Here is a 22,792-nt window from a genome sequence, read left to right on the forward strand (position 1 = left end):
GGTCATCATCACATTTCTTATTGTGGGAACTTGCTGTGCGCAAATTGGAATTGCTTGACAAAGAAAGACCAAGGTCCATCTAGTTCGCCTTCTGCCATCCTGGGAGTCATGTGAAACAATGATAATGGAGTTGTTGAGTAATCATAGCAATCAATCTCTTATTCATTAGTCTACAACAAATCCAGCCATGAGGCAAAGAAACCCCAGTGATGCAGAGCTTTTGTAACCATAGGTTCAAAGTCACCTGTTCCTCCCAAGCAGGCGACACTTAGCACACCTCATGTCCCAAGTTACTCATTTACTGTCTCCCAAAACACAGCAACAATGAACACCCGAAACTGAAACCTTTTCACATCTTGTTTATTGAAATTGGATCAGTACATTGACACTTTGTTACATACATTTAATCCTCCGTGGGGTCGCACAGGTTTCAAACTTGATCAAACGCAGCACAAAGAAGTTTCAAAAGGATCTCCAGACCTTCAGAGATTTGGAGTAAATGATGTTTGTTGCCTGATTTGATCCTTGAATATACATTTTTTTCCTCAATGACTGAAGGCCTGATTTTGATCACGTTTTAAGTGTTCTACTACCAGAAGGGAGATTTCATCGTGATCACAACAACCCTCTGGTAGGGTTAACCATCCATTTACAGGGATCATATATATGGGGGATTGATTAAATCATTCGATATCATAAACAGGATTTAAAGCTATCGGTTAGAACAAGTGAGACGTTGACCAGGGTGGGTTTGCTGTGAGATTTATTGATGCTCCTGAACAGATTTGTTGTGACTGACTCGTGTCCCACCACACAGGAGAAAGTGGTGCCGCTGTTCCACTGGTCTGCGGGGACCGTCAACCGACTGGCCGCCGAGTTCCAGCCATTTTTATTGTCCTCGATCACCGGCTGGGTCGTGAACCCCGACTTCAGAAGGGTATCGTTGGCCATCCAGGCCATGTAGATCTCTGCGGGGGCGAATCTGGTGACCAGACACACCAGGGTCGCCGTCTGATCCGTCTCCATCTCATCTGGTGAAGGGGGGAGGAGGTAGACTTGAGGGCGAGTCTTAGCGTCAACTGGAAACAGAGACAACCTTGGTTAGACTAAGTCTTTCACTCATCCTGTATTTACGTTCTACTCTTACACAATCCTGGGGCACTTTTGCAGCCTATATCTGAAACTAAAGGCATTTCTCTTTTTGGGGGTTGCGGTGGGGGAATCTTCACTCTTGCTGATTTTAAAACCTCCTGTGAGGTTACTCTGTTCAGTTTAAACATCTGGAGCCAGTGAACAACTGGGACTCTGCAGAAAAAAGTGTCAAATGGTTATTAGGGACCAGGCTGTTCTTCGATTGATAGATTTAATCAAAGTTCTCAAAATCATGAGGGGTTTCAATAGAGCAAATAAGGTCAGTAACCAGATGACACACATTTAAGATGACTGGCAAAAGAACCAGAGGGGAGATGAGGAGAATTTGTTTTACTCAGCACGTTATGATGATCTGGAATGCACTGCCTGAAAGAGGGTGGTGGAGGCAGAATCAATGGTATCTTTCAAAAGAGAATTGGACATATTCGTGAAAAGGAGAAAATTGCAGGGCTGTGGGGAAAAAGCAAATGGGGATAATTGGATAGCTCCATCAAAGATCGGCACAGACACCATCCACCTAATGGCCTCCTTCTGTGCTGTATGATTCAATGAGAAACACCAGAGACCCACTTCCCAGCCCCTGCTTACTGTTGCCAAGAGGTAGGCCCATGGACTTGCCTGGTCCTGTGCCGTCTGCTCCACGACCCCTTCCTCTTAAGGGATTTGCTTGTCTTCAACCTACGCCTCAGACAGACAATTTCCCTCACCCTTCCTCCTGACTCGGGCTCTTCTTAATGTTGTGAAAGCTGCTAATCCCTCTGCGTCTATCCCATCTCACGGGAGCCAGTGTGTTTTGGGGCGAGGCCATTGTAGTGATTTGGGATTTTTTCTGATCCATTTCTTAGCAGGGTTCGAGCATCTCCCAGTCTTTAAACACGCTCAGACACCCCATACTAGACAGCTTACCGCTAGATGGTAATAAATCATTTCATTTGCTAAGATCAGACACACACACCGAGCTCCGTCCACACGTACCTTGTGCCTTCTTGATTGACCTCTTCTCCGGTGTTGGCAAACTCTCATCCTCCACCAAACACAAATACTCAACCCCACTCTCCCACTCTGCGGCGGGGACTGTCAGTCTGCTGAAGATCATGTCTTTATCTCCAATCCTCTCAGGCCCCTGAGTCTTCACCCCATCTTCTCTCTTGCTTCCATCCACCTGCCAGGTTACCCGGACCCCCTCTAAATCACCGTGAAGCACCTCACAAAGAATGGTCGCCGTCCTGTTCCTCCAGATCTCTTCGAAGGGAGGCTTGCTTACAGTGACCAAGATGCTGGTGTACAAACATTCACCTGGGAGAAATATTACAATTATTATTTCATGATTCCCTGATAGGATGTGGGCATCGCTGGCAAGGCCAGCATTTCTTGCTCATCTCCAGAGATTCACTGAGTGTCTTGCCGCCCCTTCAGTGTGGAGCTGGAGTCACATGTGGGGCAGACTGGTGAAGGACAGCAAGTATCTTTCCCTAAAGGAACATTAGTGAACCAGTTGGGTTTTTCCCGACATTCCGACAGCTTCACGGTCACTTTTACTGATACCAACTTTTTATTTCCAGTTTTTACTTTTTAAACTGAAATTCAAATTCTCAAACTGCCTTGGTGAGTTTTGAACTCAGTTCTCTGGATTATTAACTGTGTCAGTCTCAGCTCACTGGCAGCACCCTCTGCTCGGAGTCAGAAGGTTGTGTGTTGGAGCCCCACTCCAGAGACTTGAGCACGACACTCCCGGTACTGAGAGAGTGCAGCACTCTCGGACGTGTCGCCTTTCATACGAGACGTTAAACCGAGGCCCCGTCTGCCCTCGCAGGTGGGCCAGAGCGGAGATACAGCCACTATTTTGAGGAAGAGCTGGGGAGATCTCCTCTGTGGCCCGGCCAATATTTATCCCTGAACCAACAGCATGAAAACAGATTATGTGGTCATCACCATATTGCTTGGCATGTTCCCTACATTACAACAGTGACTACACTGCAAATAAAAATTACTTTGTTGGCTGTAAAGCGCTTTGGAACATCCTGAGGTTGTGAAAGACGCGACATATATGCAATTGTTTCTTTCTTAAGTGCCCAGGCCTCTGGATTACTAGTCCATTCACATAACCACTACATTACCTATGTCGTTAGTGTTGAATTTGTCTGGCCCGAGTAGAGTTTATCGCAGTGGGGACAAAGGATGTCAATATTGGAGTCAGGCCCAGGACCCTACCTTGGACGTTCTTCACATCCTGGCTTGTGTTGGTGTTGGAGGGCGGATGAGACACTGTACAGGTGAAGACTGAGCCTTTCCTCCACTCCTCTGTACTCAGAGTCAGGAAGTGCCTGGCACTGAACGTCCCCGCCTGCTCCAGAGCGGTGAGTGCAGCGCTGGTGTTGGAGGAGATCGGAGAGCGGTCTTTCTCCCATGAGACGTGTATGAGGTCCGGGTAGAATCCATTGATCACACACTCGAGTCTGGCCGTGTTCTTACTCTTGGTTTCTTGGTCTGGTGGAGGCAGCAGTCTGACCGTGGGACTTTTTGTCTCAACTGGAACAGACGAGCAAAGAAAGAAAGTGTTAAACTCTTTCCCTCAAGGTTATCAAAGGCAGGCGTTAAATTTATGATCTCTTGCCCACCTTTTCCACTTGTCCGTTTTGACACTGGCGAAGATGAGGCAGCACATTGGGCGGAGCACACGTACTCTACCCCACTGGTCCACTCCTCCACGCTGGTTCGCAGTTGGCTGATGACTGTGTGCTGGGTCCCGTCCACTCTCGGTTGCTGGGTCACATCCCCTTCTCTTCTCTCCCCGTTCACTGCCCAGGAGATTGTGACCTCTCTCGGATCAGAACAGAGCACTGTACACACCAGGGTAGCAGTCTTGTTGATCCAAACCTCTTCAATAGAAGGATTTCGAATAAACACTGATATTTCTGGGAATTGGAAAGGGAAAACTTCAGAAGAATGGACCATGTCTGGTGTCAGCGGGCTTCAGAATTTTAGGAGAACCTTTTCTATTGATAAGTGATGGAAGGTCAGGACAGAAGTCACTTTAAACAGTTTAAACCAGATTCCTTTTTAATCTATTATATCTTGGGCTGATACTGGATCAAGCCATACTGCAGCTAAATTTGTAGGAACATTAGAAAATCCCAGCATTGTTTGAAAGATATCTTGCATTTCTTGGCTTGCAAGTTTTCACTGAAAAAACATATTTAGCATCAAGAACCCGCCAAATCCATTTTGAATCCATTTCCCGTAACCGTGGCCAATAGATCCGCAGTGGGGACTGCAATTGAGTTGTGGGGCTGAATGACATTTAGATGCGGCGATGCTTAACAAAAGAAAAACAGAATAAATGCATGTTTGTATAGAATCCCCGTGGGGCTATGGATTTGGATTGATTTGTGACACTGAGCACACTGAATCCATGAGGACCCCTCTTCTCCATTCAGAGTGAGCCTGGGATTGCCTCAGTTTTAAAATTCTTGTCCTACTGTTCAAATCTCTCCCGGGCCTCGCCTCTCCCCATCTCTAACTTTCTCCAGACCGACAACCCTCCGAGAACTCTGCATTCCTCCAACTCTGGCCTCTTGTCCATCCTCCCTTCCCTTCGCCCCAGCATTGGCGGCTGTGCCTTCAGCCACCTAGGCTCTAATGTCTGGAACTCTCTCCCTAAATCTCAATGACCCGCCACCTCTCTCTCCTCCTTTAAGACACTCCTTAAAAGCTACCTTTTTGACCAAGCGTTTGGTCACCTGTCCTAATATCTCCTCCTTTGGCTCGGTGTCACCTTTTGTCTGATTATACTCCAGTGAAGCACCTTCGGATGTTTTACTACATTACATTTTCTCCATTGACTATATTTAACACAAGCTGCTGTTGTTGATGACTCCCCGTCAAGGAAGAACGTTAGTTTGTAACGGCAGAGCAACCCGTCAATCAGAGGAAGTAACAGAAGTCCCCCTCTTGCTGCAGGTTGGGGATCATTTCTCCATAACATGTACTTCCCCACAGTTCATGTCCGAGCCATTGGACTAGGAAGAGAATGATATTTTCCCCCCTTGCCACTCGCCTCCCAAAGGGCCATTGTCACTTCAGATATCCCGCTGGTCACTGCATGTTCTGTGCACCATTCACACACACTTTCACGGTGCAATTCAAAACTCAGCTATCTGCTCTGATCCACATCGATTGTTCACCCTCTGTATGATGTTAACACTTGGGTCAAGTTGACCATCTTTGTGTCAGGATCAAAACCTTTTTTGAAAACCTGAGCACCTTGAATCAAGTCCTCCGGCTGCAGTTTGAGCTGATGTTCAGCACACACTGTCTGTCTCACAGGACTGTCTTTTATTGACTTGAGATGTTGTTTCTCTCCCCCGCATTTTAAACAAGATGGTTAGCAATTTCCTTTCAAAAACACGGACGGACTGGGATTGGTTACGTTGAGGCTGGTCACCGTACAGAGTCAATGATTTTTATATATAGTCAATGATTTGTAAACCTAGGTTTAATATACACCGTATACAGTCAATGATTTGTAAACCTAGGTTTAATATACACCGTATACAGTCAATGATTTGTAAACCTAGGTTTAATATACACCGTATACAGTCAATGATTTATAAACCTAGGTTTAATATACACCGTGTTGATGTTAAATATTCCGGTTTTTGTAAGCGGCTCAGCCCTGCCTTACATTAGTGACCAAGTCTCGACCTTTAACAGTCCCGGGTGGTAAGCGGTCTCCCATCATAAAACCTCACAGGGTCGGGAGAATCCCCCCTATTATTTCAAGATGCTGATATTATTGGGCGAGCGGTGTTTAATTCGGTTTTACCCTTGCGGGGAAATTTATAAAAACACTTCCCTAACTTGAATTCCTGGTGAACATTGAGCTCCTGTCGTTGACTAATGTCAGTATCCGGGAGGGGAGTGAATGGAACTGTTTCTATTTCTGCTACCCAGAGTTTTTATCTAAAACTTACTGGGTCATACAAGGCACCAGTTGGATCCCTGTGTCTTATCTCACCAATTTGCCTCAGGACCAACATCATTCAAGGGGTCACCCACCCTTTTACTGGATCAATGTGACATTTCTCCCCCACTCCTCCCACCCCACTGGGCGAGAGATTGGCTTCCAATTCTTGCCAACTAGAGTCAGACCAGAGAGGCAACGATCAAGCTGTGGGGCCGGGGCCTGATCCAAAGTGACCCGGTACAGTTCACAACAAATGACCATACAGACAAGGTGTGGATTGGGTGGGGGAACCCAAGCTCGGGCTGTGTCTCCTCCCTCTGTTTACACTTCATCCCGAGGGACACCATGGGCTGGATTTGAACCCGCCAAATGGCTTGTAATAAAATTCAACGGCCCTTCCATTCACAACCAATCACTTTATTTTGCACTTTTGTTGGAGACACTGATACTGGTGCACGGCACCACCGGAGAAGGTCACGTTAAAGGCAGTCTGTTGGACGAACTGCGGCAGACACTCACTAACGTTTACACCTGGAAGAAGAAAAGTTGCAGATTTAAGCGTTATACATTTCCACCTCCCCTCCCGTGCTGGGAAAGTGGGAGCTCCACACGGCCCCTGAACTCTGCTCCATCCTGAGTTTTTAGGATCCGAAAGGCACCAGATCATGTAGACCATGACAAGCAGTTTCACCTTGTCGAGGACAGTAGAACCAGAGGTCACGACCTGTGCTTGAAGAGCGGGGGCAGGGAGAGGGTGGCGGTGGGAAGAGTCGATTCAAAACTAATGTGGGGAACCAATATTTCAGCAAGCGAGTGATCAATAGGCTCCCTCGGGAGACGGTGGCAGCAGATCGTGGCGATTCATTCAAATGCAAAATTGGATAGGTTTTTCATAAACTAACATTTGGGAGCCAGTAGAAAGGGAACAGGTAGGCGGTGATTTGAGCTGTGGACGGTGTCAGAAGGGCCGCCCGTTTTACGCACCGCCCCATTTTCCTTTCTATTGAAATCCGCGGTGAGTAAAATCGGGCGAGGCTGTGAATGGGCGGCCGATCCCGGCAGTTTCCACGCCCGGCGTGTTGGGTTAAAATTGCTCCCTTCAAGTGTCGGTTCAATAACACAAAATACTGAACATCTTGCCTCTCTCAACACGGTCGATATTAGGGACAGTGATTCACGAATTGAGGGCGAGCGTCAGCGCATTAAGTCAACACAAGGCTGAATTACTGACGGTATATTCTTTGTCCCCTCAGACACCACTTACCCTCTCGATACCTCATGCTGATCCTGTCATTGAAGCTCGAAGGTGCGTGGGACACTCCACAAGTGTAGACATCCCCTTTGGTCCATTCCTCCACAGGCACCGTCAGGTAAGTGACCGTTTCAAAGGCAGCGTCAGTTCTCAGTGTGGAATTGGGAACAACACCCATTTGGTCCACTCCGGCTTTTGTCCAGGAAACTTGTAGGCTGTCAGGATAGAAGCCGGATATCACACAGCCCAGGACAGCTTCAGTTTGATTGTAGACGACCTCCGGAGATGGAACAAGGGAGATGAGCTTTGGAGCTTGAGCTGTAACACATTGCCATATTTCAGATTACATTATGTTTTTGGCCACAGTAAAGGTGGACTCCATTCCCCCAACATCTAGAGCAACGCATGATGCCAGCCCCCTCCATATGTTGCTGATTTGCTGGGGAACACGTCGTCAGGAGGAGAACCATTGTGACATGTTGGAGAGAGCTGGGATTGGGAGAGCTGGCAGTGTACCTGGGGTCTACCAAGCGGAGCTTCCCATTCTACAGGGGTATGAGGAAAAATGCGGGTAAATGAGGTTGAGGTGTAGATCAGCCATGATCTAATAGAATGGCGGTACATGCTGGAGGAGGTGAATGGCCTACACCTGTTCCCATGTACAGATACCAGTATTGACAGTACAACTGCCAGCTGTGTATTTCACAGATTATCTTTCATATCATCCAGCAGATCCCATCAATCATTCTGAAAATCAACCTCACCAACATCCTCTTTTGACTGGGTTCTCTCTCGCCCTCTCCTGAAATGTTTGGGTACCTTTCAGTTCTGGGTTCTGACAAACGGGCCTACCTTTTCACATTTCAGATGCTGGCTGACTTGCTGCGATTGTTCAGCATTTTTCTGTTGGCCCCTGAACATCCCATAAAAGACACAGATTTAAGATTATTGGCAAAAAAGCAAGGGAGATGAGGAATTTAACAAAAGAATGTATAACCGCAGCGACTGGTTAAGATCTGGAATGCACTGCCTGAAAGAGGGCGGTGGAAGCAGATTCAATAGTCATGTTCTAAAGGGAATTGAATAAATACTTGAATAGGGAAAATTTGCAGGGCTTTGGGGAAAGAGCAGGGGGAGTGGGACTAATTTGAAACCTCTGATACTGCTGGCACAGGTGTGATGGACCGAATGGCCTCCTCCTGTCCTGTGTGATTCTATGAACCAGGGCCTGATTGGGAGTGGGGGGGGGGGGGGGGGGGTGGTGGAATCTATAACTGGACATGGGCAAAGACGCAATGCAGGCGGTATCACATCGGTCACCCGTTACACGCTCCGCCCGATATTCAGTTTCATTGATTTCAGTAGAACTGAATATCGGGCGTGTCATATCACGGATGGCAGACGTGATTCCAGCGGCATTGCGTCCCTGCCCTTGTCCAATTTCATGTGATTTCTCATTGTCCTTTATTTTGTTACCAGCAGCACTGCTGGTGTCCAGGGATAGAATATAAGGGCACAAGAACTCATTCGGGTTCTATTCTTCAGCAACCTCCTACATTGGTTGGTGAAATTCTTTGCCCAATTTCGTCCCCCGACACTAGTGCAGTTTTAAAAATGGCAAATTGTACTAACGTTTAGGTTCAGGTTTTCGGGTCTGAGCTTCCACCATTTCATTTGACTTGTAGCCCGCCTTGCAGTGGTAGACCCTATTGGTGTTCCAATCCGACGCAGAGACTTTGAGCACACTGCTCATCGTGTACTTCTTATTTTGCCCCAAGACTGCCGGATACTTCTTGATTCCACTAGTGATGTCTCCACCGATACTGGACCATGTCTGACTGATGATCTCGGGATGAAAGTCCTTGACCAGGCAGAGGAGGCTGATCTCATCTTGGTTGGAGTTCCTGCCGCAGGAAGGGTTGGAGATGTAGACCGATGGTGCGGACTGGACACCTGGAACATAAATAGATGCACACAGATAAGTCCAGTAAAAGAATGCATTACAGGTGGACACAGAAGGAGAGATTACGTTATATATAAAACCAGCCATTTCCGAAAACAACAGATGGGTGGGAAATGGAGGCCAATGCAAAGGTCAGTATTGGGTAACTTTAACCTAACTCGCCGGGCGACAAACCGGCGGGATTGGGTGGAATGCCGTTTTTACACCCCGCCCAATATTACTCTCCATCGACTTCAATAGAAAGTAAAATCAGGCAGGGTGTGAAACCAGTGTTGCACCTGATCACAACAGATTGCCGATGGGTGGGTTAGGTTAAAATTGCCTATAAGGATCACTAGAAAGCCAAGAAAATGCAAGGGCCCTGTAGAGCCGGAAGACTGGCTAGAAAAAAGCAACGGCAGTTAAAATTGGAGAATCTGAGGGAACCAAAAACGAGAGCAACATTCTTTGCAACGACACGCAGGCTTCAGATATAATGCAGAAATTGTGAGGGGAGTGGATTTAAAGCTAGAAAAAAAGTGGGAACCGGGAATTTGCAGTCAAGGGAATAGCAGAATGATCGAATATTTACTTTACATGAAGGCTTATTCAAGAAGGAGATATATTGTTGAAATCTTGTTTTCAAGTAGAAGGCAGAAAGCTGCAAATAACAGTGGACATGATTTAATAAAATGGTCATTTACAGTTTCATTTAAGAACCCTTGTCATAGTTAACAATTTTGATGGTTTCACGAGAAATTTTGCACTATTGGTACATGATTCACAGGGATAGAAAGGAGGGCGGAAGAGAGAAATTGTCTCTTTCTTACTCCTTTTAGATTACGCATGCTAAAACTGACAATGCCAAACCAGTAAACTGGTCATCTGATTAGAAACATAGAAGATAGGAGCAGGCCATTCGGCCCCTCGAGCCTGCGCCGCCTTTTAATGAGATCGTGGCTGATCATGCAAATTCAGTACCCTGTCCCTGCTTTCTCCCCATATCCCTTTAGCCTCAAGAAATATATCCAACTCCTTCTTGAATATATTTAATGAATTGGCCTCAACTGCCTTCTGTGGTAGAGAATTTCACAGGTTCACCACTCTCTGGGTGAAGAAATTCCTCCTCATCTCAGTCCTAAATGGCTTACCCCTTATCCTTAGACTGTGACCCCTGGTTCTGGACTCCCCTGCCATCGGGACCATCCTTCCTGCATCTAGTCCTGTTAGAATTTTATAAGTTTCAATGAGATCCCCCCTCATTCTTCTAAACTCTAGCGAATATAAGCCTAATCGACCCAATCTCTCCTCATACATCATTCCTGCCATCCCAGGTATCAGTCTGGTGAATCTTCGCTGCACTCCCTCCATGGTAAAACATCCTTCCTCAGATAAGGCGACCAAAATTGCACACAATACTCAAAGTGAGGTCTCACCAAGGCCCTGTACAACTGCAGCAAGACATCCTTGCTCCTGTACTCAAATCCTCTCGCTATGAAGGCCAACATACCATTTGCCTTCTTAACCGCCTGCTGCACCTGCATGCTTACCTTCAGCGACTGGTGCACAAGGACACCCAGGTCTCGTTGCATTTCCCCTTTTCCCAATCTATTGCCGTTCAGATAATAATCTGCCTTCCTGTTTTTGCCACCAAAGTGGATAACCTCACATTTATCCACATTATACTGCATTTGCCATGCATCTGCCCAAACACCCAACCTGTCCAAATCATACTGGAGTTTCTCTGCATCCTCCTCACAGCACATACGCCCACCCAGCTTTGTGTCATCTGCAAACTTGGAGATAATACATCTAATTCCTTTGTCTAGATCATTTACATATATTGTGAATATCTGGGGTCCTAGCACCGATCCCTGCGGTACCCCACTAGTCACTGCCTGCCACTCGGAAAAAGACCCGTTTATTCCAACTCTGCTTCCTGTCTGCCAGTTCTCTATCCAAGACAGTACCTTAACCCCAATCCCATGTGCTTTAACTTTACACGCTAATCTCTTATACAGGACCTTATCGAAAGCCTTCTGAAAGTCCAAATACACCACATCCACTGGTTTTCCCTTATCTATTCTACCAGTTACATCCTCAAAAAATTCCAGATTAGTCAAGGATGATTTACCTTCTGTAAATCCATGTTGACTTTGTCCGATCCGGTCACTGTTTTCCAAGTGCTCTGTTATTACATCTTTTATAATGGACTCTAGCATTTTCCCCTTAGCGGTCTATAATTCCCCATTTTCTCTCTACCACCTTTTTTAAATAGTGGGATTACATTAGCTATCCTCCAATCCATGGGAACTGTGCCCAAGTCTATAGAATTTTGGAAGATGACCAGCAATGCATCTACTATTTCTACGGCCACTTCCTTAAGTACCCTAGGATGTAGATTATCAGGCCCCGAGGCTTTATCCACCCTCAATCCCGTCAATTTCCCTAACACCATTTCCCTACAAATACTGATTTCATTCAGTTCCTCCCTCTCATTAGACCCTATGTTTCTGACATCTCTGGGAGATTATTTGTGTCCTCCGTTCTGGCCGTTGGCGATACAGCCTCTGCCACACAAGCCAATTCTTGCCATAAGCAAAGTGTCACAGAACAGAAACCATAAGATATGGTGCTAGACAGAAAATCTGGAAACGCACAGTATCCACTGATGGCTTCTCGGGTTCGAAATGGCTCATGAAAGTTGTCGGTCTTAGGAACCTTGCTATTTTTCATAGGTACGAGCGGCTTAGGAACATGGGATTGGGGGCAAGGTATTGACTTAGACAGAGAACTGGTTGGTGGACAGAAAGCAAAGAGTTGGAATAAACAGGTCGTTTTCCGAGTGGCAGGCAGTGACTAGTGGGGTACCGCAAGGATCGGTCCTAGGACCCCAACTGTTCACAATATATATTAATGATCTGGACGAGTGAATTGGATGTAATATCTCCAAATTTGCAGACGACACAAAGCTGGGTGGGAGGGTAAGCTGTGAGGAGGATGTCGGGAAACTCCAGTACGATTTGGACAGGTTGGGTGATTGGGCAGAAACATGGCAAATGCACTATAATGTGGATAAATGTGAGGTTATCCACTTTGGTGGCAAAAACAGGAAGGCAGATTATTATTTGAATGGCAATAGATTGGGAGAAGGGGAAGTGCAAAGAGACCTGGGTGTCCTTGTGCACCAGTCGCTGAAGGTAAGCATGCAGGTGCAGCAGGCGGTTAAGGCGGCAAATGGTATGTTGGCCTTCGTAGCGAGAGGATTCGAGTACAGGAACAAGGATGTCTTGCTACAGTTGTGCAGGGCCTTGGTGAGGCCGCACCTTGAGTATTGTGTGCAGTTTTGGTCGCCTTACCTGAGGAAGGACGTTCTTGCCATGGAGGGAGTGCAGCGAAGATTCACCAGGCTGATACCTGGGATGGCAGGAATGACGTATGAGGAGAGATTGTGTCAATTGGGCTTATACTCACTGGAGTTTAGAAAATTGAGAGGGGATCTCATCGAAACCTATAAAATTCTGTCAGGCCTGGACAGACTAGATGCAGGAAGGATGTTTCTGATGGCTGGGGAGTCCAGAACCAGGGGTCATAGTCTAAGGATAAGGGGTAAGCCATTTAGGACTGAAATGAGGAGGAATTTCTTCACCCAGAGAGTGGTGAACCTGTGGAATTCTCTACCACAGAGGGCGGTGGAGGCCAGTTCATTAAATATATTCAAGAAGAATTAGATATATTTCTTAAGGCAAAAGGGATCAAGGGATGTGGGGAGAAAACAGGGACAGGGTACTGAATTTGGATGATCAGCCATGATCTCATTAAATGGCGGAGCAGGCTCGAGGGACCGAATGGCCGACTCCTGCTCCTATCTTCTATGTTTCTATGTTACTATAGGAATTCCGGGACCATGGAAGACCAAGGTTCATCGAGGTGGCCTTCTACCATCCTGGTGTGTATGTTACGATAATGGAGCCGTGGACTTATTATAGCAATCATTCGCTTATCGATGAGTCTACAACAGACCTAGACATGAGGCGAGGAAACCCCAGTGGTGGAGAGCTTTGGGAACCGTAGGTCCAAAGTCACCTGTTCCTCCCAAGGATGCTACACTTACCACAGGTCATGTCTCAAATCACTCAGATACTGTCTCCCAAAATGTTATTTTCTGGAGAAAGGTTTTCCGAAACAACCCCCTCAAATTTGCCTATTTTACAAGAAATGGAGGCAGTGTGCATGGGGAATAATAGAGCTGGATTCAGGAGGACTTCAAGCCTGGAAACTGTTAATGAGCTACCACAGGCTGACACTCCAGGGCAGTGCTGAGACAGTGCTGCACTGTCCGAGGTGCTGTCATTCAGATGAGACGTTAAACCAAGGCCCTGCCTGTCCTCTCAGGTGGGATGTAAAAGATCCCACGACACTATTTCAAAGAATAGCTGGGAAGTTCTCCCCAGTGTCCTGGCCAATATTTATCCTTCATCCAACACCACTGACACAGATTATCTGGGCTGTTTGTGGGATCTTGCTGTGTGCAAACTGGCTGCCACGTTTCCCCACAATGCAACAGTGACGACACTGCAAACGTACTTCATTAACTGAAGCGCTTTGCGACATCCTGAGGTCGTGAAAAACGCTTTGAATTCAAGATTTTAAAAAAAAACATGTAAAACAAAATCAAAATACTGTGGTTGCTGGAAATCTGAATAAAAGAGTTCTGATGAGAGGTCATCGAGCTGAAATGTTAACTCGGTTTCTCTCTCCACAGATACTGCCTGAGATGCTGAGTGTTTCCAGTGCGGGTGGCACGATAATATCAGTCATCATCATCTACAGTCGAGGATCTTTTACAACCTGGGACCAGTGGGCGGTAAGTGTGGGTCAATGTGGATCAGTGTATCAAACGGTGTCGTGGCGTGGTGATCAGGAAATGGATCTGGGGAGAACTTTGAAAAAACCCATAAAACTCTTTACTGTAGTACTTCAGCACTATGTTAAGAGGCTGAACATGAGCTTGGCTGTATCAGCAGAGAACTGGATTTAAAAAGAAGATATTGGGGGTGAAATTGGTTGGGGTGGTTGTGCGAAACGATCGATGGTGAAGCGGCAGCCCGTGTTACATTCGGCCCGATTTTCATTCTATTGTAGTCAATGTGATCGAAAATCTGGGTGGGTGTGTAACGGGCGGGTGATTTGCTATCACCGGTTTCGTGTTACGGCCCGAGACCAATTTCACCCCCCATTGTATCGTGGGTGGTTGGTCAAACCTCGTGTGGAGGTCTGTGTGCAATCCTGGATCACCCAGCGGTGGCAAAGGACACTCTGGTCCACGAGAGCTTACAGTGCTGTGGATCCAGGATGGTTCCCAGTATTAGGGAGTTAAGTGAGGGGGAAAGATTAAGCAGCCTGGTGTTACTTTCTTTGGCAGAGATGAGCGGGGTAATGTTCACTTTGGGCAATGCTGTAAAACGGACAATATCCGTCGATTCAGCCGTGGCTCAGTGGGCAGCACTCTCGCCTCGGAGTCACATGGTTGTGGGTTCAAGTCCCACTCCAGAAACTTGAGCACAAAATCTAGGCTGACACTCCAGTGCAGTGCTGAGGGAGCGCTGCCCTGTCTGAGGTGGGGTCTTTTGGATGAGACGTTAAACTGACTCCCCAGTGTCCTGGCCAATATTTATCCCTCAACAAACATCACTAAAAACAGATTATCTGGTCATTATCACGTTGTTGTCCGTGGGATCTGCTGTGCACAAATTGGCTGCCGCGTTCCCTACGTTACAACACTGATGACACGTCAAAAGTAGTTCATTGGCTGTAAAGCGCTCAGGGACATTGTGAGGTCATGAACGGTGCTATATAAATGAAAGTTCTTTCACAACCACTTTTACTGCATGACAAAAACAATCTTGGTTAATATAACAAAGGACCTTTGAAATCTAACACAGTTGGGTGATAAAGGATGACATAGAATTGGCACAGCATTTCCTTGGGTGCTGAACTAAGAACTAGCAGCTCATTTGAACAGCAAAGCTCAATAACACATCAGAAATGTAAAGAAAATTTGTTCTGAATCTAAACCCGGACCCGTCACTGACTTCACAATAAAAGGACAATTTATTCAGGCACGGAGCGTCACAAAATATTGTAATTCAACAGAGCTGGTGTTTCTTTCAGATAGATAATAACTAATGTGCAGACTCCCACAATTAGGACCCCATAGAACGTTCAGACCTTCTTGGTTCAACTATTTTAGTTTGAGGTTTTGTTTATGAATCAAACTGCAGCAATTTGCTTTCAAATCTAAAGAACTACATGTGGTCTGAAGTACCTGCCCTGGGAGTGTTTGACGGGACAGTGTAGAGGGAGCTTTACTCTGTATCTAACCCGTGCTGTACCTGCCCTGGGAGTGTTTGATGGGACAGTGTAGAGGGAGCTTTACTCTGTATCTAACCCGTGCTGTACCTGCTCTGGGAGTGTTTGATGGGACAGTGTAGAGGGAGCTTTACTCTGTATCTAACCCGTGCTGTACCTGCCCTGGGAGGGTTTGATGGGATAGTGTAGAGGGAGCTTTACTCTGTATCTAACCCGCGCTGTACCTGCCCTGGGAGTGTTTGATGGGACTGTGTAGAGGGAGTTTCCAAACTGATGTCAATGGAAAGCTGAATCAGGCAGTGTGTGAAGCGAGCTGCCGATTTGCCATTACCCGATTTACTAAACCACCCAAAATAAATTGCACCTTCACAGAATGATGCGGCACAGAAGGAGGCCATTTGGCCCATCAAGCCTCTTTGGTAGAGCTAACCAATTAATCCCATCCCCTGCCATTTCCCCATAACCCTGTAAACTGTGTTCCTTCAGGTATTTAATCCAGTTCCACTTTGAAAGGTACTATTGAATCTGCTTCCACCGCCCTTTCAGGCAGTGCGGTCCAGATCACAACAACTTGCTGCGCAGATAAAATGTTCGCCTTAAATTTTGCCCCGCATTTATTGTCTCCAAAACTTTCCCCACCACCGACACCAGGCTCATTGGCCTGTAAAGTGTGAAATAATCCTGTTTTTAATTTGCTCCCTTATCCCCTCCACCTGCTTTCTCAATTCCAGTCAGAATTTTAAAAACTGCTTCCCCCGCAAAGAAAACAAACTGAAACCTCCTGAATCCTAACAATGAATCCCAAGATCTTTGAAATATCCGTTCAATGCTGACCGAGGCTATGCATTATACCGGGATAGGCCTCATACAGTATTGTACCGACATCCCACTCAAGCCCTCCATTAATGGAGCCCAGTACATAAGCTCGGACTGAACTGATCCTTTCAACCTCTTCGCAGAACGGTTTAATCTTTACCCTATTTGATGGGTTGCAGCACTGTTCTCTTAGGAGCGAGAGAGAGAGAGAGAAAAGCAAGAGAGGACAAGAAATAAAAAAGGGAGAGGACAAGAAATAAAAAAGGGAGAGAAAGAAAGAGCAAAAACAAAGAAATGAAAGAAGGAAAAGGGAAGGAAGAAAGGAGGCTATAAAAGACGAGAAGAAAATAAATTAAGAAAGGAAGGGGAACCCAATCCGCAGTGAGCAAATTCAGACAAGATACTGAACAATAACCACCACAAAAAAAAACACGTCTAAAAGCATCCGGGCACAAGTGTGTCCAGTTTGGGTGTCCAGTTTTCAAAGCCTTTCTGGCCATGAAGGGTGTCATTGGAACCACACAGGCGGAGGTATTTCCAAAGCAGTTAGTTTAACTGGAGTAAGTGTTTGTGCTCAGTGATGTGTGATGTTCCCCACCGCACGGTGCAGGTTAGAATCGAGTCCAGATAGATACACGAGGTGTAATGAACGTCTACTGTCTGCGATACCCCGGCCGGGTTAGAGATGTCGATTGAAGCTCCCTTGACCTTGAACGGACCAGAAAGCTGCACCTCAAACAGATCAGCTCGTTTCCCACACACTTTACTTTAATTTGGGATACTGCCTCCAGTAAAAGGAGCGGCCGGAACAGCCCGAGTGTTAAACCTTGTTACACTAACACTGCAATAAGAGATCTTACTGCCGCCCACTGGACTTGCACTCGGTGATATTTAATACATTTAACCCGATAATTGTAAACATCATTGAAACAGTGAACAGAAAAATTTGATACCAATAAATTGACAATTAAACAGATCAATTACTGTTATTGCCAAAACAATGATTTCAACTGAAAGAAAGACTTGCATTTATATAGCGCCTGTCACAACCACCGGACATCTCAAAGCTCTTTACAATGAAGTACTTTTGAAGTGTAGTCACTGTTGTAATGTGGGAAACGCGGCAGGCAATTTGCACACAGCAAGGTCCCACAAACAGCAATGTTAGCCAGGACACCAGGGATAACTCCCCTGCTCTTCTTCGAAATAGTGCCATGGGGTCTTTTACATCCACCCGAGAGAGCAGACAGGGCCTCGGTTTAACATCTCATCCGAAAGATCGCACCTCCGACAGTGCTGCACTCCCTCAGCGCTGCACTGGACTGTCAGCCTAGGTTTATGTGCTCAAGTCCACAACCTTCTGACTCAGAGGCGAGTGTGCTACCCACTGAGCCACAGCTGACACTACACAGAAACCCTTCCAGCTCTCAACCCTTGAATGTGGGTTCAGTTCGAGCGGAGGTCTGAGGCAAGAGATGAACTAAACACTCTGTTGAGAGCTCGCACACCACAGATAGTTAAACAGCTATCGTCAAGGATCAAACGGCTATTGTCAAGGATCAATAAAATACAGTGTCAACAAGACACAACCTTTTTACACATGCAGCCTGTTTCCTGTCCTGTCTGGTTAATGCTCCAAGCTTGTTGGGGTGAGACATGTTTAATAAACACATGTCCCTGTTTCTCATTCTGTGCAAACTATTTGCTCTCCATCAGCACCAAAGTATCAAGTGAAACGTGGAACTTATTCTTTTTTTACATCTAAAAGCTGTTCCAGCAACGATTTTAACTAACTTTAAACAACAGTCGGTGACACCAAATGTTAAATCACAACACAATTGGATAATGTGTTTTAACTCGGATTATAACAAACCCCTAAACCACCTGCAATGTCCTAAAGTCCAAATGGCCAAACCTGCACCAACACAGCAAGTGTCCTGAAAACTATAATCTGAATCTAGCAGAACATATTAAACCCATCCTGGAATCTGTATTAGATTCTAGAAAACATTCTGTGGGGTTAAATCTTCACCCTTCAGAATCCATCCAGTAATCAGATTTCAGCTACAGTTACTGGGTATATTCTTGGCTCTAAAGAAATCCGTCTGTCTCGGATAGAGTCGTGTAATTGTGCTAAATATCTCACCGATTCCAGGTGAATCAGGCATCACATTGTATTACTGAATTCACTAATAATGACAATAAAGAAAATAAATATCAGATAAGGAAGGAATTGAGAAGTTTGTCTTACCTGAAGTCACTGTCAGCGAGGTTCCTTTTCCCCAGTAGTCAAGATAGTCACAGTGCTCCGTCTCCTCATTCCCCCAATGCAGTAACTTAACTTGCCCACAATATCTAATAATCTCAGGGTGGTGTAAAATTAAATGTTGTTTCAGCCTGGGGGAAACAGCTTCCTGTATTTTGATCTCAAATTCCATCCTAAACCTGTTCCAAGTGTATTAATAAAGGTGGTATTTTTGCAGTTTTCCTGTCTGGGGATACCAGCTCCTGCACATTACTGAGAAACAGAATCGCCTCCTTTTGCCTTGTATTTTCCCAGGAATGGACATTTTCCTCCAACAGTCCGAGTCAGTGTTTAGATATTTGACTCCGGGAAGCACGAATGCGGAATCTGTGGACACAAGCTCTGAAGCACATGGTCATTTGTAGCGGGGGAGTTAAGCTCTGTACTGCTGTGGGCCATATCACAGTGCTTCACCCCAGCTCATAAACCGCAGTCATAACATCCAGCCCGAAACAAAATGTGTCAAACAACCGGCCAGTAGCTTTATTAACTCAGTCTGTATCCGTGTCCCCCACACATCAGGTGTCAAACTCGGGTTTCCAGGACTTTAAAGGAAGGTGATATAATCCACAAGGAGCTTTCACTGTTCTTGGTCCTGCAGCGGTTACTCGGTGCTTTTTCCCCCATTTCAAGTAATATCTGCAAAGGAAATTGTTTACACACCCAGATTATTTAATCGGGATCTGATTTATATCCACGGGTCACGAGGCAAAGGCTGGGGATATCGCTCGAAGAGTCCAATCTCAATAGCTTTCGCGTGGCAGGTTTTTGAATGGAGGGAGCCACCATCTCTCACACTGTGCCACCCACTGTAGTCACTGTGATACACAGCCGTACAATAACCTCCGCCCCTTTCACTGTCTCTGACCCCAGTCACTTCACATTGAAACGGCACTGGCACTGCTACAAGTGAGCAATCCTGCTCTCTGATTCACGCTGGCAATGGTTTGGGGTGCGGTGGTTTAATGGTTCTGTGACTGGACCAGTGACCTGAAGAACCTGGATTCAATGATCCAGGAACTCTGGAGATCAAATCCCTCTATGGGAGTTTGGGGATTTAGTTTTAAAAATCTGGGATCAGGAAAAGTGACCGTGAAGCTGTCGGATGGTCAGAAAAATCAGTTTTGTTTTTAAAATCTGGAAATAAAAAGCTGGGATCAGTAATGGTGACCATGAATTGTCATAAAAACCCATCTGGTTCACTAATGTCCTTTATGGAAGGAAATCTGCCGTCCTTACCTGGTCTGGCCTATATGTGACCCCAGTCCCACCCCCAATGTGGTTGACTCTTACCTGCTCTCTGGAATAGTCCAGTGAGCCACTCAGTTACCACCACCTTCTCAGGGCAGCAAGAGATTGGGAGCAAATGTTAGCCTTGCCAGCGAAGCTCACAACCGGAGAATCAATAAATCTATAGATTTTTAGAGGGGGGGGGGGGGGGGGGGGAGAGAATTGGGTCAGGCCCCCTTTGGGGCACTAACTTCGCCAGGGCACTACTTCCCGAAAAATGAAGTACCCCCGCACCCTAAATTAAATGGTAGCGCCCCAAGCAGGAGGTGGGGCACTGCTGGAAGCACGCCCCTTCCCTCTTGGGGCCCTCCAGTTCAATATCGCAGCACTGCAGCCGGCAAGTAGCGCCGTGGTACTGCAGGCCTCACTGCCCTTATTAAACGGGAGGGGCCTTGCGCAGTGCAAACCGGGGCCCTCTTGGGCCACCAGGGAGCGGGGTGCCAGCAAAAGAGCTCAGCACTCAAGAGGAGGGCAGAAGGGGCAGGTAGCCCACAAAAAAATGGCCGCCCGACACCCCCCCTTTAAATATCGCTGGCCCGGCCGCAAGTACGCCTCCCGGACCCTGTCCGGTGCTAAGCGCAACCTAGATGTGTCCCAGGCCCAGTTTCGGGCCATCCCAGGAATCCCCAGCTCATAACTTGTCGCATAGAAACATAGAAGATAGGAGCAGGAGTAGGCCATTCGGCCCCTCGAGCCTGCTCCGCCATTCAATGAGATCATGGCTGTTCATCCAAACTCAGTACCCTGTCCCTGCCTTCTCCCCGTATCCCTTGATCCCTTTAGCCTTAAGAAATATATCCAACTCCTTCTTGAATATATTTAATGAATTGGCCTCTACTGCCTTCTGTGGTAGAGAATTCCACAAGTTCACCACTCTCTGGGTGAAGAAATTCCTCCTCATCTCAGTCCTAAATGGCCTACCCCTTATCTTTAGACTGTGACCCCTGGTTCTGGACTCTCCGACCATCGGGAACATCCTTCCTGCATCTAGTCCTGTTAGAATTTTATATTTAGAATTATCTCCCATTTCTAGGGGCGGCAGATCCCAACTCAGCAAGGCTGGGAATTACAGCTGTGGTGATCACTGAGGGCGGGCGGGCGATCGTTCCTCCCCTTTCACTGATTCCCCCTGAGTGCAGACGGTCTCTGAGGTTTTTGTACCAGTCCAGCCCTGGTTCCTCTCACTGTGTCTCTCGCACAGTAATAGATGGCGGTGTCGTCAACTCTCAGGTCGCTAATTTCAAGGTAGGCGATCGTGGTCGAACCGCTTGATGGAACAAATCGGCCTCGAATTCCAGGCGCGTAATCACTGCTCTCGCCAATCTTGTAAGCAACTAACCACTCCAGCCCTTTCCCGGGGACCTGTTTAACCCAGCTCACATAGTAGCTGCTGAGGCTGAACCCGCTCACTGTACAGGACAGTTTGTGAGACTCGCCGGGCTTTTTCACAGCCGACTCGGGCTGGTTCAGCAGGATTACGGACCGGACACCTGTTAATAAAAAAGAAAGAAGCGCCCTTTAATAAAATGCGTTGAATAAACAGAGGGTCAGAGAGTCTCCGAATGAGCAGCCGCCCCGGGTGGGAATAAAGCGGCGGGACCACTCACCTGTTAGACAGGCCAGAAGGACACAGAGATAAGGAGCAATCCCCATCGCCCTGAGTACACACCGACTCTCAGACACTGCAGAAATCGGCTGCTGCAGGGCGGCTTGGTGTGGAGACGAAGTCAGTGCTGTTTAAATAGGGAAGTGGAGGGAGGGAGGGAGGGAGTGAGTGAGGGGCCCGCGGCTCGAACAGCGGCCGCACCCACTGAAAGCAGAGGCCCAGCTTCCTGTCCCCGCCCCCAGCAGCGACTTCAATTCTCTTCAAGTTATTTATTGATACAACAGGCGGCAGGAGTAATAAGATCCGGATTAAAGATCCAGTCACACGTTGTTCTATTTATTTATTTGAAAGAGGAACTATGAAATTAAATTATCAAGGGACACAAAACAAAAAAGTAAAATATTTTACAGCACATCAATAAAAAAGGAAGGTTGGGATTGGAATAATGGGCCGTTAAGGGATAATACCACAGGTAGAGAGATGGGAGAAATATTAAATCATTATTTCGCTTCTGTATTTACCAGGGAGATAGAACAGATGGACATGACATTGGATGATGAGATTAGTAATGAGATAAGTGCATGTAAAATAAAAAGAGGGGATTATATTAAATAAACTAATCAGACTCAAAGACGATAAAACCCCTGGTCCAGATGGATTGCATCCATGCATTTTAAAATAATCTATGGTAGAGATAGCAGAGGCATTTCTACACATATTTAATAATTTGTTAGATAAAGGTGTAGTGCCAGAAGACTGGCAGATAGCTAACGTAATACCGATATTTAAGAAGGGGCTGGAACATGTCCAGGGAATTATAGACCAGTCAGCTTAACATCGGTGGTAGGAAAAATATCCTTACTAAACCAACCAGAGATCAGGCCATCTTAGACTGGGTATTATGTAACGAGAAAGGATTAATTAGCAATCTTGTTGTACGAGGCCCCTTGGGTCAGAGCGATCATAATATGATCGAATTCTTCATTAAGATGTAGAATGAAGTAGTTGACTCTGAGACTAGGGTCCTAAATTTAAATAAAAGAAACTACGATGGTCTGAGGCGCGAGTTGGGTAGGATTGATTGGGGAATG

The 22,792-nt window shown here is 46.4% G+C and overlaps 1 protein-coding gene across 1 annotated transcript; it reads right to left on the bottom strand.

The window, feature by feature from the left end:
- Window positions 1-344: 344 nt before the first annotated feature.
- LOC147118351 (immunoglobulin gamma-1 heavy chain-like) lies at window positions 345-21,840 on the bottom strand. The gene is made up of 9 exons (XM_085984410.1): window positions 21,703-21,840; window positions 21,281-21,585; window positions 18,752-18,815; window positions 9,003-9,323; window positions 7,383-7,688; window positions 3,771-4,067; window positions 3,364-3,681; window positions 2,128-2,448; window positions 345-1,079 (listed from the first exon to the last, which is right to left on the bottom strand). The coding sequence occupies exons 1-9, from the start codon at window positions 21,746-21,748 to the stop codon at window positions 694-696; spliced, it is 2,364 nt and encodes a 787-aa protein (XP_085840536.1). The 5' UTR covers window positions 21,749-21,840; the 3' UTR covers window positions 345-693.
- Window positions 21,841-22,792: the final 952 nt, after the last annotated feature.

Source organism: Somniosus microcephalus, chromosome 4 (assembly GCF_052327205.1).
Source record: "Somniosus microcephalus isolate GS21.2 chromosome 4, FLI_Smic_1.0, whole genome shotgun sequence".
In the NCBI taxonomy this organism is placed as follows: domain Eukaryota; kingdom Metazoa; phylum Chordata; class Chondrichthyes; order Squaliformes; family Somniosidae; genus Somniosus; species Somniosus microcephalus.